Raw genomic sequence first — 17775 nt, forward strand, 5'->3', positions numbered from 1 at the left:
GGGGGCTGCAAGTAGTGATACAGGACCAAAAGCAAAAGTGAACTGAGGAAAAATAAGCACAATTCTTAATTTTTATGCAGAAGGGTAAACTTAAATTTGAACTGATGGAAACCCAAATGTTGACTTCGTTAAGTCAGCGTACAGCTGAGGTGGAAATACCACCAGTTCTTGTTCCGCAGAGCAGAGCCCAGCTGGGAGGAAGCAGAGCTCCGGGAGCCTGGGGAGACTGGGCACGTTACACCCGGGATTTCTCCATAAATGTCTCCTTGGATGTGTTTGAGATCTCGTCTTTCCTCCAGCTGTCGTCCTAACATATCGATTAAGGGCTGTGGCACGCAGCAGCCGTGAAGCAGCGAGGAATGCTGCCCGGGCTGCCGTGCTGCGGGATGAGGATGGGCACGGCGGTGACTCGTGTCCATGTCCCCTTGGCCGGGGGAGCTCCCTGTGGGTGTGGGGGTGGATGACCGGGAGGCACGGCCAGAGGGCGGGGTGGGATTGGGAGTGGGAATGGGAATGGGAGCGAGGCGGGCCAGGACTGCAGAGTCTGAGCGGAATCGCCTGTCTGGAGCCGTGCGGGCGTTTCTGAGGCGAAGCCGTGTGGAAGGGCAGGGAGGGCTCAGCCCGGTGCCGCGCTCCGAACCGAGCTGTGCTCCAGCAGTGACGTCCTGCATGCTTGAGAAGTGAGGGAAGACTCTGGGTTCCTTTCGCTTTCCAAGTAGGGATTAATAGGGACGGCATTTTTCCTCAGAACAAGCCCTGAACTCGGGCTTGTTCTGAGGAAGCGGGGATGGCTGGACTCACTCTGATTTCTCCGGAGAGACTCGCTGCCCTGGTACATTCTGTTACCTCCAGAAGAGCTCTGGGAACAGGGAATGCAGTCAGTGTCCCATCAGTGCTGGTAAACACCAGTTGTGTTCAGAGAGGAAAAATACAAGTCCTCCTCATCGCATTGATGGTGATGGGGAAGGTCTCCCTGCTGCACAGGCACTGCAGGAATTCCATATTCTTTGAACCTGGGGAGATCAAAAGGCAGAAGTGGGGGTTGCAGCTGATGCATGGAATTGAGGGTCACACTGGCTGCAAGGCCCAGGTGGTCACTGGAAATGGCAATGAAGAAAACTTGGGCGATTTGGAAGGGAAGAGAGCAAATCAGGTTTGGAGAGTACAGATTGTTTCTGGGATTAGGAAAGTGTAGTATACTTTTAAAAATTGTATTTTCCTTCAAAGTTTTTTGGGTTGATTTATGTTCTTCTGACAAACTACCTTTAATGTCTTTATTCCAAAGAGTTGAACACGTGATGGAAAATGAAAAGTTCAGAAATGTGAGAGGACATTCTAGAAACTCCAAGGAATAAAGTTAAGAAAATACTTCTTTTCTACTGGTATCCTTAGCCTGGTACATTTTAGGAAATCATGGTGAAAATCTTCCCAAACCTTTAGTGCCTTTTCACTGTGGTCAGGTTATGCTTTTCATTTATAGGAAATACCTCTGCAAAGAAATATAAAGTGCCTTGGAAATAAGCCTGCTTAACACAAACACATGGTGGGACAAATGAAGCAGTGTAAATCAGGGATTGGAGGGATTTTCTGGCATGCAAGAGCAGGTTTCCCATTGCATACAACTTCCTGCTCTGCTTTGGGAAACTGTGTAAACCACATAAAATTGTGCCTTATTTCTGTTCCTTTCACTTTTCTGGTGATTGTAAAAAGCATTCAAAACAAAAACCACACGGCAAATCCATGGTTTGATTTGGAATCTGTCCTGTCTCAGGAGCAAGCAGCTCAGCTCTGTGCACAGCTCATCTGCATTCCTACAGAGAGAGCAGACTCGAGCTGTAATTGCACAGAAATGCTCATTCTGATTTCATAGATAACAATTTTGGTTAACCAAGCTGTTGAGAAACCTTCCCTGTGAAGATCTGGCTGCGGTGTCCTCTGGTGAAAGGCAGGAGAGGCCGTGTGGGAGCTCAGGAATGTGAGTGTGTGGGCCAGGGAGAGGATGTAACATTTAATGTATATTTTATAAAAAACAACTCTGTACCTACTGGGATTGGGGAAGCGATAAAAGTATTACTTTAAGTAGTGCTAACACAATCTAAGTGCAGATAGTTACCTACCATCTGTTTTTCAATAAATAGCTATTATGCTAATTTCTGTTTCAATGCGCAACAATTAAAGCCTCGGAGTATTCCTGTGATATTCAACAGCTGTTGCCTTTGAAGGTTTTATTTATCCTTCTGAAGTGCAACAATTTTAGTTTCATAGTCAACTCTGCTTGCAAGTGTTGGTTTTTATATCGAAAATTGCGGTGCATTGAGATGCAAACTCAGGCCGTGCCTGAGCAGCAATCTCCAGCCATGGTCTCCATTAATATTCTGATTTTCCTGGAAGCTGTTAAGGATACCTTGGGAGGATATGGATTGGAAACGCCTCTGTGCATGTCCAGTGAATATTCCCTGTGTTTGGAAATAGGAGAACACAAATGAATCATTCTGGGGAGCATTTGCGGTGTTTTGGTTCATTTTGTGATGAGCTGACTTGGGGAAGAGAGCCAAGATGGATTCTCAGGCCTGTACGAGTGAGCGGCACAATTTCCCTACGATCATAACCAGCACAAGGAAATTAGATCTCTAAGTGGGTTGAATCTGATTTAGTAATAAGTCAATTTAATCACTAATGACTTCAAACGCAGATTTTACAAGGTGATCAATGGCAGTATAGCAATGATCGATCAATGGCGTTGTCTTTAATTGGATTTTTATGGGTATAATATAGTTTTTCAGAATTAATGTACCATTGCATTGTGTTGTTACTCTCTTAACTCAATTTTTTAGGAGAAATGATGCTTCAAAATGCTTGTTGGTTTTTGAAAGATTGTTTTAAGGGTATGCTAATAAAAATACAGATGAAAAATTAAATGCTTGCTTTTAGTAATTTTATGTCTGATTTTGTTGGAGTTGTTTAGCCATGTGTTTTTAAAACATTGAAAAAACCTCACATCCTTCATATTTCATGGCAACGAGGAGGCAAAATATCAAAGGCTAGGAAGGAGCATGTGCTGCTCTGAATGCGAATGTTGAGGAGCTGAGTAAGTCCCTGTCCTCAGCAGTTTGACATAGTAATCTTCCCTGGAAGTAATCTCCTTGTCCCATGTGTCCTGCTTTAATCTATCAGTATTTCTGCAGTGTGCAGCAAGAAATTGATTTTCAGTAATTTTAATGGCTGAATAACTGGTGCTGTCCCAGAGTGTTTTTTCATATTTGCAGTGGCCAATGTGGTAACTGAGGGCAGTGTTCTGGATAATGGGTTTCATTAGCTCTGATGCCTGAGGTAAAAAAGCAGTAGGTGGGAATAAAGCCTTGTTTTTGATGTCTAGACGTTCATTTCAGCTGTTGCTGCAATATGATACATTAAAAGGAAATATGTAACATAGCTCTGAGGAAATATGTATTCTTTGAAACTAATTCTGCTTTTAAACTGCACAAGGCAGTGTGACCTGAATTATTAAAATGTGGGTGGCTGGATTTCTTAAAGGTATAACTGTCTCTGCAGCGCCGACACAGCCTCGACTTGCCTCCTCTCCTTCCTTCCTATATTTCTTTTAAGTAAAATATGTCAGTTTGGCCACTGAAGCAGAACAGAGATCTTATTATCTTTCCAGTATCTCTGCTGGGAGACCTAAAATTATTGAAGTATTTGCTTTGATATTTTGCTGTGACTTCTCTCCTTGAAATTTTTATAATGGATCTTTTTTTTTGAGAATATGGCTGGCTTCATAAAAATTGTTGGACACTTTGAAGACCTTAATATCTCTGACTTGAAAATAAAAAAGATCCCAAGCCAACTAATCTGCTCATTAATGTATGTTTAAATTATAAATTTCCTGTGTAAGTCTAAATTATTGTAGTTGCCTTTCATTCTTTTAATGTTTGATCTGCAAGAATAAACATAAAAATCAGCACAAACTTTTATTCATTTTTTGAACCTATGAAAAAAAAAATCATAACAAATGCCTAAAAACTTTATATATGAAGGCTGTTGATTAATTCCCATTCTGTTTGAACGCTAGCAGTGAGCTTAACACTTCCACTGTTATCCATTATAAGTGTCAGATACACATTTTTCTTGTCCTGGATTTTCTGCTATTCTTGATAGGGTTTTTTTCTGAGAATCCAGATTTTTAGAGACAGAATATTAATAGACTTAGTGGTTTATTTTGGGAGATGATTTCATTTTAAAAAAATAACAAAACATAACTACAGGAAAGCAGTTGCTTCTTTTGGTGAGAAATGACGTGGTGAAGGTCTCCCTCTGTTGCAGGGCAGCGAGAAGGGGATGAGCTGCCTGTTAAAGTAAAAGCTTCTCCCAGGTGTTATCCTTCTCCAGAGTGTACAGAAGCTTGAATAGGGTAGTTAACATATAGAGAAATATATGGATTTATACACAGAGCTATAGCTACATGTGTGCATAAACCTGTCCCAGTGCAGTCACCTGACAGATCACTCTGGTGAGAAGGAGCCTGGGCTCCTGGAGGTCACCCAGCCTGACACCTGCCCAGGATGGGATTGCTGCAAACAGGGATCTCATTAGCCATGGCTTTGTCTCCCCATGACCTGGCAAGCAGTGACCCACAGTTTGTCCCCTCTGCTTTGCTGCCTCTCCAAACTCATCCTCTGCTCTGACTTCCGTGGAGGAAAAATGTGCTTTCTTGTGTTTTCCCTCTCTAAAACAGTCCATCTGTCCTTGATTGTTCTCCTAGAAGTTATCTGTTTTGGAAGATGCCTTTCACACCAGTTGTTCAGTGTTGCATTTGTTGGGTCTAAAGAGAAATATTTCAACTGAAGTAACAGAAATGCCTCCAGGACAGGCCAGAGGTGTTCCCAAGTTTTGGAACCTGCACAGCACCTGTGTTCTGCTGGCTGTGCCTGGAAATGCTATCAGGAGCATGGGAAAGCTGAGGGGGGCTGGAGCTGAACGTTGTGAGTGTTCAAAGCATTAGAAATCATCATGTAGAGAGACAGAGATCATTTCCTAGGCTTCAATTTGCTATAAGGAATTTAAAATACTCTTCAAAATCTGAAGTCTAGTTAAGTAATAAGTGTCAGGAACTTTGGAATTTACAGGGATAGTCTAACTTCTAGTGTTTTGCCAAGCTTTTTTATTGGTCACCATATGCATCTTGAAGTTGTAACTTGCTCCAGTCATTTCAACACTTTTCTTGTGGAGTCTGGATCAGGGAGCCAAAGAGCAGAGAGAAAGTGAAATGCTGCACTTCTAATTTTTCCTCCTCATTTTTATGGCATCAGACATATGTACATGCTCTTAATTGTAAGATGTACTTTTTTAGTAGGATAAAGAAGCATTAGAGATAATTACAGTAACTATAGTGCTTTAATATAGCTGGGAATTAAAGGCATTATTTATTATAGGAAAATGGTTATGGCAATGTCTTATGATACACTTAGAGTTAAATTTAATAGGGAAGTAATTTTATTTCTATTTCATATATAATTTATGTGAATTCTGTGTACTAAGAAAGGCAGTTTGGAAAATTACAATATTGAGGGTTGATACCACTCCAGATTTCCCCCTTTTCCCTGTCCCACTCCACTGCTGCTCCTCAGCCAGTCTGACCTCATGGCCCACTTGACCCTTGGGACTTGGCTGCAAGGTTAACATTGCCTTTCCCTGCTTTTCCTAGGATTTTGGACACCTTCCCCTCAACCATTTCCTCTGCTGAGTGCAGGACAGCCATGGATGCAGCTGTGGTGGTGGGTAGGGAGGGGGAGTGCTGCCAGTTTCCATTCCCTCATCCAATCCCTCCTGCTGGGATGTGTAGTGCTTTCATGTCTGGGATTGTGGAGGAATAACAGGCTGGGGTAGCCCAGGGAAACTGAGCAGGGAAAAAGAATACAGGTGATGTCCAGACACAAAAGAATTCTGGATTCAAATCATCCCATCTCTACAGGATATTACATTCAGTGGTGTAAAGCAGTGTGATCTGATCTGAATTCTTCTGAAATGACAAAATTATACTTGCAGAAAATAGTTCTGAGAGATGATATAAGCTGTGACAGGGTCCTGTTAGTCTGTTGTGTATACCTAGGAGTAGGTAGGGAGTTAGGATTGAGAACTTCAGAACTGGTGGTGGCAACTTTCCTGTAAAATCTGACTTGGTTCTTGTCTCCCCTATTTTGCATGAAGTTCCTAAAGCAGGGGCAGTACTGGCAGTACAGCCTAGTGAATTTATTTTGACTTTTACAGGTTTGTCAACTTCATGATGTTGTCCAAAATTTTGATTTTTTAATTTAAATACTGAATTTTCATGCAGATGTGATCTCTCATAGTGTAACTAATCTGTAGTTTTTCATATATTTGAGGATTATGAAAATTTTTAGTGCAAGACTCGACCTGCCTCGCAGCTTCTGGGGCTTCAGTAGTTCTGAGCTGTTGAGAATTTATACATCAATAGCTCTGACCATGCACGGGGGTTCTGAGTCCCTTAAGCACAGTGTTTTACCCATGAAAGCAGAGTTCTGTGCAATAAATAGCCGTGGCCCATTACATCTTCAGTGTCAGCGAGGCTGGCAAGCATTAAAGGGCTTGCAGTGGTTTCTAAGGAAAAGCTCCTTGGCTGCTGCTTGTGCCCAGGGGCACAGGTCTGTGTCTCCATTCTCCCGGCAAGTCCTGTGCTGTCAGATAAGGTGATTTTAGGTAATAAAACCCGGCTTTTTCCATTCTGCACGAAGAGAGAGGCTGTTACCGACATTAACATATCACAACATTGCACATGCAAAAAATACTCCTTTTGCTGTCTGAGTGTGTGAGTTACAGCTCCTGCAGAAGCAGCAGAACAGTGGCTCGAGGCTTTGAAGGCTGCTGACAATATTGGTATTTTCCATGGAGCACTAACTCCTTAGAAGCTTGCCTTTAAACATGGTTGTAAACTATGCTGAGATAATCATCTCTGAGCGATAGACGCGCTGCTGGGAGGTCTCGTCCTGCAAATTGGCCAGGGAGGGGTGTGAAGTATTCAGCGCTTTTAAGGTGCAGTAGAATTTTATGTTTGCACTTTTAAAGATTTGCCGACTACTCTTGTGAAATTGAAATGACAGAACTCAGACAATTAACGAATTCTTACTCCTTGAACAAGTTGTTTTATCGTCTGTTTTCACTCTGCTTCTTCTGGCTGAGTAAGATTTAGAATCTGGTGCAGGCATACCAGAAATAGTGCTACTCCTGGTAGTTTTAGCACCCAAAAGCCATGAGTAAGGACAGCAGATATTTCTGAGGGTTGTCTGTCCTTCAGGTGACTAATTCAGGCTGCATTCTACTCTGAGAGATAATTAGACTTACTTTTTTAAACTCTGAAATCTCTGCAGTTCAGTACTGAGTGTACAGTTTTTATTTTGGTATAAAATCTGCTGTGTATTGCTGAAACTGCAATAGTTGAAGTCAGCACAATGGAGGAATTGCACTTGAGTGTGACAGCGAGAGATTCAGGGGAGTTGTTTCATGTTGTTTCAGTTATGTAAATTGATTTTACACCTTTAATGATTCACTTTGTTTCTTGATTGTCGGCATCTGTGGTTAAGTTTTAAAGGATCTCTCAGCAGTGGTGGCAAAGAATGATCGTGCATTCCTCACCCCTGTACTTGAATATGGAATGCTACAAACAAATGGGTTTTCTTTTATGCTTTTGTGTTTGCTTTTTTTTTTTTTTTTAAATTCAAAGGCTGCGTCTTCGGCTAGTAAAGATTAAAGCTGCTCGGGTGATATAGGTAATAGTTGAAATAGTTTAATGAAACATGCTACTTTGAAAATTAAAGCTGTTGAAGATATGTTTTGGATAAATGTTTGTATTTCCCTGTTCTGAGCATATTGACATTTTGTGTTTTTGTAGTGGTGGAAGAAGGATTCTGGGAGAATGGACTTTCCTATGAGTGTAGGACCCTGCTCTTCAAAGCAATTCATAATCTTCTGGAAAGGTAAGAAAAACTCCAGTGCTCTCAAATATTTCATTTTGAGAGCAATTATATTATTATGGATCTTAAATTACGTTTTTTAGAGTTAGACTTTGAATCCAAGAGAATAGGATAGAGATGAATCTCTTAAGTCATTGACTGGTAATTTATCATAAAATGCTGTGCAAACAAATTAAACACTCATACAAACAATAATGTTGATACATATTTCTGCTCGGGTTTTTGCTAAGGAGCTGTTTTAAAAGCAGAGAAGGGGGAGTTTTCACCTTCTGCAAGTGCTTAGAGAGTGTAATTGTATCTGACCTTCAGTGCCTTGATGAGGTTAAATGATACATATCTTAAAAGCTCTTAACTCTCTTCTCTCAATTATGCTGGTTACCTGAATGTTAAAATTTGACTACATTTGTGCACAATATTCAGAGTGAAGCTTAACAGTTCTTGCTCTGATGAGCCATATATATACATATATATATATATAACTTGACTGCAGAGTTATTCTGTGGTTAGTTAATACACTTATGCCCTTTTTCTTCTTAATCCAGCTATCACCTTTTAAGATTACCTTCTTCTCTAGGCCCATTGAGTGGGACATGGCATCTTGGGCTATATAATTTTATTATTTCTGTTTCTGCAGTTCTTCAGGTCATCATCACCTTCCTGTATTACATCCTAGTTCTTACAAATTTGGATATCTTCTTACAATTAAATGTTATTAGACTGTTTCCACTTTCTCTGAAGTTCTAATAATAATAATAACAATAATAACAAAATAGAATGCACCTTTGTGTTGCAGTAATTTTGTAGAATACAGCCTTGGATATTTTTTCTTTCAGAAAATAAGCAAATGGAGAACACTTTCATCTTGTCTCATTTAGTGTCCTGTTTGCTTTGATGTAGATTTACTGGTAATGAGGTTTGCATTATGTTCCCGAGGCTGTGTTTCCATGGGGTGACTGAGTTACCTGTGTGCATATCCCCAGGTACAAGGATTAGTTGTTGTATTCCCTGTCTTCTATCCCATCAGTCTCTTGAGGGGATTTTTATAAAACTTGTGGGGTACTTAGAATGAATGAAAGTGTAAAAATTAAATTCCAAGTCTAGAATGTTCATTTAGTTCTTTTGCAGCTGTATAATATAAAAGGGAAAGTTAATTTGATATGTGTTTATTAATCTGTGGTACCCAGCCAGCTGACTTTTAAGTGTAAAGTGGCTAATTTTATTCTTTGGACCTCTTTAAACTTGTGAAATAAATTTAATTTTTTTTAATATATAACTTAATTGAAATCAGTTGGCAGAGTCAGCAGAACTGTTCTGTCCAGCTGTGACTGGAAAGTCTTTTTCTTCCAGCAGTAGTTGGTGAACACACCTCAGGTGTTTGCTGACAGCCTCAGTTCATGTCCTGATAGACTGAAACAATTCGTGTCACGATAAGCTCATATGATTAATGTTGTGATAAGATGATATGATTAATGTTATGATAAGATGATATGATTAATGTTATGATAAGCTGATATGATTCATGTCATGATAAGCTGATACAACTCCTGCTGCAGTCCCAGCCTTGGACATGAGCATCTTCTCGCTGCTCTGCTGACTACAGTTTTTACACTTTCATAGTTGAATTTAATTCAAGTTATTCACTTTTTATTTATTATTTTTAATGGTCTGCCGTACCAAATCTGAACTTAACATAATTATTACTTCATTTAAAGTAATAGCAACATGTGTGCGGGCTTTATTAAACAGCGCTTTAAAGTCCTATTTTACCCGGTATTTAGGAAAAGCCCCATTAATATGGCAGAAGGCTCGGATCCGTTTCTGGCCCATCAGTGCCGGGTGGTGCCGGCGGTTGCGGTTTTGCAGGGTTTGGGGTTTATTTCGTGTTTATTTTGCTGGAGGCTGAGAGGTATCGGCCGTGGCGGGAAGGAAATGGCGGGAGGAGGAGCCGTGAGGGGGGAGCGGCCCCTCATGGAGGAGCCCGAGGGATCTGTGGGGACAACTTTTACCTAACCCTGGCAAAGGCAAGAAAAAGGGCCTTTACACAACTGATTGTGGTTTTTATAAATTTTTTTTCCTTCCTCCCCCCCGTATGGACACTAATGCTCAGATTATGTTAATTTGCAGTATAGAAAACATCAGAAGATTTGAGGGATGAGTACTCAAAATATTATGGTGTCGTTTCGTAACGATTGGTGTGCCCTTGGCAGGTCATTTTTTCATGGAAAAATCAGAAATACAGGAGGTCAGGTGCCAGTGAAGTGCTGGAACAGCTGTGCTGCTGAGGGAGGGATCGCCCAGCCCTGAGCGGGGAGAGAAGCCAGGACCTGCAGGGTGTTTCATGTCCTTATATCATGAACTAACTGCTTTTTATGACCATGTATTAGGGTTGTTTGTTTGGTTTTTTTTTTGTCCCAAGTCCATTGTTGCAGCTCACTGTGAAAGACTAGTTACCTTTGGTGCTTATACAGTAAAAATAACTATACTATCATGAACTGCCCACCCGGCCACATCTGAGATCCATGCTGCTGCAGGCATGGCTCCGATTTTATATGGGATTATTCCTTAAATAACCCGTGATTTAGTTTAGCATGGAGGGTTGACTGATTTTTAAGGACAAATCTTCCCATGAAGACTTTTTTTCCAGGAAAGCAGCATTAGCTTGAGGCAGTTAAACCTGCTGTGGTGAGACACAGCAATGTGGCATTGAAGTGTGTGTGATGGGAAGAGTTTATTACATTTTTTTGCTACTACAGATTATTTTCTTTAGGGATATGATGTAAACTTCACAGACTTCCTTTTGTTTGTATAAAACATGCTGGCACTGACAGACTCTCTGATAGCAAATATTTCCTAGGGAAATAGTTGCTGAAGCTTTTTTTTCCCCACCTCTACTAATGTCTTTAGATCTCTGCTGCCTTAGCTTTCATAGTCAGTTTAAGATATTGGTTATTCAACTGAAGTGGATTATTTTTGCTTTAATTGAGAAAGTGCTGGTAGAATTTTCTTCAGCTTTAACTTTAGAAAGTCCTGCCAAGTTTATACAGAAAAATTAGGAGCATATTAGTATTTACGTTGTCAGTCGTCCATTTCCTGTGTCTTCTAGGTATGCTTTTGAAGTGTAGATCACACAGCTTTTTGAACCTTGCAGAATGTACTTGCCCAGAAAGTTTCATGTGATTTTTAGGTTTTTTTTCCCCTTTGTTTTGGCTAATCTCTAGCAGCTGCTATAGAAATAAACTATTGGAAAATTTAGAAGAGGGGAAAATTTCAATTCTTTCATCTGAATAAAAAATACTGAATAGATGTGAAATGTATGGGCAAGGCTTGCATATTGCTTGTAATGGCGTAAAAACCACTAGCAACAAATAACCAGTTTTACAGAATTTTTGAAGCATATTATTTACCTTACTGAAAAATATGCCTTAATTATGAATTTCTGTGTGTGGTCCCTTGGGCAGCATGTTTGACTGTACATGTTTAATGTATGAGGCATACTCAGGGTTGGCAAATTGCTCCTGTGATTCATCTGCACAGGTGGACTTAGAAAGGCACCAGGCACTCCCTAACTTGTCCATTTAAATTGGGTATTGATCACTTTGAGTCCTCACTGTTGGGGTTTTTTTAAGAAGAATATGCAGTTTCTAAAAAGAAACTGTGGACTTTCAAAGGGACCACAGAAAATGGAACTTATTGCTCTAATTTTGGTGATGTGGGAGTATATTTGATGAAGTGAGGTTTCTGACAGAGGGAGCAGTAATTGTGGGAGTTTCAGCGCCTGAAATCATGCTGGGGATCATGTGAAGGGAAAATTGAATCCTTGTTAATATTCCCTTAATGCAATTTTCTGTCATTCCTATACTGTACCATTTACGTGCCAAAATAAGGGAATGCATATTCTTTATCTTCTGAAATCTGAAAGACTGGATAGGAAAGAATCAGTACTAATGAATGGCCTTTGTTCAAGAAGAGGAGTGTGAAAAGTAGAATGAGGGATCAGTCAGCAAAAAGAGTAGCACAGAGTGGAAAAGATTGTGGCAAAAGTGAGGGGAAAATGCGTGTGTGAAGTTCAGCATCAGTGACAACATCATGACATGGGGCAGGGATTTTCTATGACTGATGTGGGAAAACAAAAAGTGGAACCCAAAACCTACAAACTTTTTTTTCAGTCTGATTGAAATTCAGCTGCTTAATCCCTCAGAGTCACTGTCTTCAAAGGCTCCCTTTAATTACACTGTTAGATGTAACTAGTAATTGTTGCTGTAATTATTTTCTAGATGCCTGATGGATAAAAACTTCGTAAGAATTGGGAAATGGTTCATACGGCCCTATGACAAGGATGAGAAGCCAGTTAATAAAAGGTAAGGAGATCTCTGCATCAAATCCTGCTCCTGTCAGTGTTGTGGATTGTGGGATGGTAATTGGATGCTGAATTTTGGTGGTAGTTTTCCTGCTTCTTTTGCCATGTAACAAGTAAAAACACAGACACCATGTTCACATCAGTAATACATAGAAAGCAATTAAGTAAATTTTCAGGCCTTGTTATGATAATTTAAGATAAGAAGGCGAGGTTGGTATTTATCCATTAGCTCCACAGAAATGTCACATTTATTAATATATTTTGAGCAGCATCTGCCTTTTCCTCTCATTATACAACAGAATTGCAGGCAGTTATAACGAATTATTTTAATTTCTGGACACTAAACCCCAGCCTGACATTTTAAGCTGTAAAATAAGTCATCTATAGATTTCCTGATTTATTTTCCTTAAAGATGCCACCCTCGATACATGGCTTTCCGTGCTCAGGCAGGCTGACAGATCAGACCTATAGGAGTGATTAATGTGCTTCTCCCACAGCAACACAGCCATGGAACAGGGGTAGCTGGCTCCACTGCTCGCTATTTCCTCTCGAGCTCTAAAGGTTACAATGTTCTCAGATCTTCTGGTACTTGCATTTATAGTCATCCGCTAAACAAGTTCTGTCAAAAATAATCTGAGTTAAGCTGAAACACAGATTTTCTAACGGGAATCATTTTGACAGAACTGGGTTAGGAAGTGACTAAACATGCAGTTATGCTGGGAGATTTGAAGGTAATGAGCAGTGGAGATGAAGTGGGGTGGCAACTTCTTCATCCATCCAGCACAGCTGCAGTCACACAGCGTCTGATGGCAGGGTGGGGACAGGTGGAAATCATCCTGCACATCAGACCTGTCTTTTCCCTCTCATCATGATGTCACTGCAAGGTTTAGCTGCAGAAATGTTACAGTGCAATGCTACAAACCATTGGCTTCCTTCTGTAGCAAACTTGGTGCAAGCCAGCTGCTTATAAACTGCATTTGGTTTTGAGAGAATTCAGGAATTGACCATGGATTTGTCTCCTTTCTAAAACCCGAAAGTGTTAACATAGCTTTGTTACTGTTTACTTTGTGGCTGACACTGTGTGTGTAACCTTTGATTTCACATTGATCTAATGGCAAGGAGCCATGGAAAGGTCCAGGTTTTTCCGTACCTTCCCCTGTCCTGGCTGTGCGTAACCACCTTTCTCCCTCGTGTTTTCCCTGCTGCTTTTCTGATCATACCAACATCAGCTTAATTTTCTGCAAGATTAATTCCCTTAAGTGACGTAAGTAGGGGTCAATTCCAGTTTCTGGAAAAGAGAGGCAGCTCCTTTCAGCAAAAGCTGTTTGTTTTATCCACGTCACTGCAGCCTGAGTGCTCAGATTAAATGTGCTTGTGAGTCTCCTGCCTGTTCCTGGTGTGTATCAATTTAATAAATTAAGTATCTGATACAGTAGATGATGTCTGTCAAAAACAGCAGCAGCACTGGCGTGGGAGGTAATGTCACCTTAGAATTCTGCCAGATTAGTAAATCCTGTGTCTGATTTACTTGTGTGTAACACCAAATCAACCTGCACAGTGAGGCTCCTGTAGGGGATAATTGCGTTTGCAAACAGAAGTGCAGTCTGCACATAAAGAAATCTGGCCTGGAAGATGTCACAAAACCCGAGTTCACGTTAAACTCAGTTTGTGTTTAAAGTACTCCATATATAAATCTGACAATGAGGGACAATGAGGACTTAAGGGTTTGAGGGTGCACTCTTGATTTGAAGAAGATAATGTTTGTTGTTGGTTGAGGGGGGTGTTAGTTTCTCTGTTTATTTTTATAAAGTTCTTGTCACTATAGATCCTTTGGATATGCACCATTTCAAAAGTGTTTATGTAGCAATAATAATTATGCCTAATTTGAAATAGGTTTTGTGTAATTTCAGGTTAATTTTTTTGCTATATATATAACATTAAATTAACTAATCTTCCTGAAAGATTGCACTAAAGACTGCAAAAATGGACAGTAAAGTCAATTGTGGACAGTAGCAACAAGTAGAAGGAGGCTTTGGGGACTAATCTGTCCAGGCACCTTTTATTTAATCTTTTAAGCTTTCTCAGCATAGCACAAAAAGCTATCTTCACAAATTGATTCATGTTAATTCCAGATAAATTCTTTGTGAAGCTCTTGGTCTAAGCAGCAGCTTGTTCTAGATAAAGCAGTAAGGAATCATTGCAGGAAAGAGGCCAACTGAGGGTGTTTAGGTATTTTAACATAAAACCTTAATAGCCAAGAAAAGACATTTTATAAAATATTACTTAAGGCCATATTATTATACAAAGTAATTGAAATAAGTTGCATGTGTGTACAGTGATCAAATTGGAGTCTGGGAACTGGCAATCCCTGTTGAAAACACGTGCTCTGTTCTCCTTGAGTGTGGAAAGAGATCCATATGGATATATCCCCCCTTGAGTGGAGGAAACCAGCAGGTGTCTTTCTGCTAAAAAATAGAACCATCTCTAAAGTCTGCTTTTTTACTTTTTTGCTTGTAGCAGAGTTGCTCATCTCAAGTTTCCAATGTCCAGAGTTACTGATGCCATTTCTGGAATACACTGAGAGGTCCTGGGCTGGGTGTAAGGGGACAGGGAAGGAGTTAAAAGTCGTGGGCTGGCTTTCAAGGAGTAAAGTCCTTCAGGGCCTGTGGTTTTTGTGAATGGCATTAAAGGAGAAGGATGGGAGGGCTGTGATTTCAGAATGAAGTCAAAGATGAAGTGAAGCATGGCAGTGGCCATGACCTACTTATGCTGAGATGTGAGAGGGAAGCCTAAGAACAACAGAGGGCCTGGCCTGCCTTCCCAGGCAGTGCTGGGAGCTGAGTGCAGGATGAGCTTTACTGCTCTTCCAGGAGGACTGAGGGAACAGCAGAGGGAGTTCCAGACAGATCCCTGTATGCTTGTGTTTTGTTTTGCTTTCAGTGCAGACCAGATGCTTTTGACAGGAAATTTAGTGCAGAACTTGTGGGGTTCCTTTCCTAAGTATCTTCAGTATTATGTGTCACTTCCTAAATAATTCTACACATTTTATTGTCATCCTACAGCAGTGTCTAAAATAGGTTTCACACTACTGATGGGAAATGACAAACTTGATTATTTTTTCACACAGCTTTCTAAAGGAGATATGTATGTTTGGAGTTCACAGAACTTGTCTTATCTGAGGCACTGGTAGTGCCTTTACTGTATGATGAAAATTCATTCTCACAGTCTATATAGGGGGGGATTTGGTTTTGGACCACAATGAAGTGTTAAACAACTTACTGAAAAGAAAAAATGATGACCATCTTATGTAAGAATCTTTGCTAATTGTTTTAGTGATGAACTGTACGAGCAGCTTAAGTTGTTAAGCTGTTTTTAATGAAATGCAATGTAAAGAACACATTAAAAAAATAATTGTTGCTTTTTGTAGCTTAAATAATTTATGGGTCATCCCCTCTTCCAAAAGCGTGCTGGGTATTTTTAGCTTTAAGAAGAAAACTACTCCATCAGTAGAATATTTAGAATTAGAGCTTGTTCCTCTCCTCGTTACTCAGTGAGAAGGCTGACAGGTAGGAACGGGGTTTAGGCAGCCCCTGTTGCCCTCTGTGAACCAGCGTGGATGGGGCAGTGGCATTGCAGTCAGGCTGCAGGGACATGCAGCTCTTGGACTGCCATTCCCAAACAGATTTCTAGCTGTCTGTCCCATACTTGACAACCTCATGTGATGTGCTGGAACACAGAGATCTCTTGAGTTATGAGCATTCCATGTCAGCTCTAGTCCTGTAGACCTAATCCAGGAACTTTTCCCTCTGTGAAAGCTCAATCAGTGCATCCACAGCCAGTTTTGGTCAATAGCTGTGTTCACTTCTATGTGAGCATGAAAACTGGGTATTAATCAGTGCCATCAAAATCTGAAGACTGCAGACACTTAAAGCACTGCTGCCTCTCTCAGATCCTTGAAATCATCATTGCCTTCAGTTTCCTGGGAGTAGCCATAGGATTCATCCAAGGAATACCTAAATCAATGATACCAGAGTTGACACTGAGCGTTGCTGCAAGCTGCATTTGCTTTGTGCCATGCCAGGAGCTCCTGCCAGTCAGGTCAGTGTCTTCACATGGAAACATCAGGGTTGGGGAGCCCTGGAGACGAACTGCTGTGCCAGGAACAGTGGAAGCACCAGAGCACCCTGGCTGAATCCCACACAGGGCTTTGCTCCTGGCACAGAAAATGTCTTCTGGCAAATGGCACTCAGGTGTTTCATTACATGGTGACATAGTGCAGTAAAAGCACAGTAAAATAAATTGAAGTGCTCTATTTAAATTTTTATGAAGATTTGAATTCCTCAGCAGAGAAGAAGTAACTGACTGTGCATGTGCCGTTTGCTGTGATGCAGTGAAGAGGGTTTTATTTCCTTGACTCTGAGAAAAAGAAGTCTTATAAGTTATTTTAATGCTGCACATTTGTGTACTTGTATTTTAGCCATCTTAAAAAATTCAGCAATGTGATCATATATGTGCCTTGAAAGTGGTATCTAGTGATGCTATAGTAATATATATGTACAGTATTGCCAAAACCATTATAAATGAGGAGAGACTAGGCAGCAAAATAACAAAAATCAATCTGACTTAATTTTAAATAATGTGTTCTTATTCCTGACTTGTCAAAATAAATGTGATAGAAATATGGAGTAATAAGAAATGCTGTGTATTTTCCAATAATTCTTCGTACCTCTGTAAAAATAAGCTTTTCTATTTCAGTTTAAGAGGCTTAGTTCCCAGAGAAATATTTTCATATTTTCAAGGTTTAAGTTCTGAAATGTTATGTTCATCTTTGTTGAGTTTCTTCTGAGGATTACTTATGGTTTCAGTAAAACCCTACACCAAGCTGGTGTGTTATATCTGTGGCTGGTGTTATTTTAATTGGTAATCTTGTGTGTGCTAAAGCTGAATTAACTCTTACTTACTCTGAAAATTTGTGTAGTGTACCCAATGTGATATAGTCTGCATTTGTATTTTCGCAGAAGAAATAGTTCTAAAATAGAGATTTAAAAATAAGTGTTTCCACATGCATTTTTCAGGCAAAAGTTGCAAATATATGAAGGTCAGATCAAGGTGTTCTTGATATAAACATGCTTATGTTTATAGAGTTTTCCAAGCAATTTAATATCATTTTATTCAAGTGTATTAATCTAATACCATTAATAAATATAACATATTTTTATGTTTTATAGGCAAAACAACAAAATATTATTAGCAGCTCAGGGTTACTTAAGGATACTATTATGATGTTTTGGGAAAAGGCTATTCAAGCATTACCATTTTAATAACTTACCTATTCTTATATATGCTACTGGTAGTCTCGGATTATTTTCTGTGTTTGTATTTCTGGAAACTTGTATGTCAAATTCTTGATTGAAAATGTGAGCACACTGTGTA

General features: G+C 40.0%; 1 protein-coding gene across 1 annotated transcript in view; it reads left to right on the forward strand.

Annotated features, from left to right (window-relative positions):
* The window catches only part of MED13L (mediator complex subunit 13L), a 167170-nt gene that overhangs the window by 72372 nt on the left and 77023 nt on the right, over positions 1 to 17775 (forward strand). The window contains exons 4-5 of the mRNA XM_031057473.1: positions 7904 to 7988; positions 12260 to 12343. Of these exons, the coding sequence (XP_030913333.1) occupies positions 7904 to 7988; positions 12260 to 12343 (169 nt within the window). The remainder of the gene's footprint in view (positions 1 to 7903; positions 7989 to 12259; positions 12344 to 17775) is intronic.

Source organism: Geospiza fortis, unplaced genomic scaffold (genome assembly GCF_000277835.1).
Source record: "Geospiza fortis unplaced genomic scaffold, GeoFor_1.0 scaffold408, whole genome shotgun sequence".
Lineage (NCBI taxonomy): Eukaryota > Metazoa > Chordata > Aves > Passeriformes > Thraupidae > Geospiza > Geospiza fortis.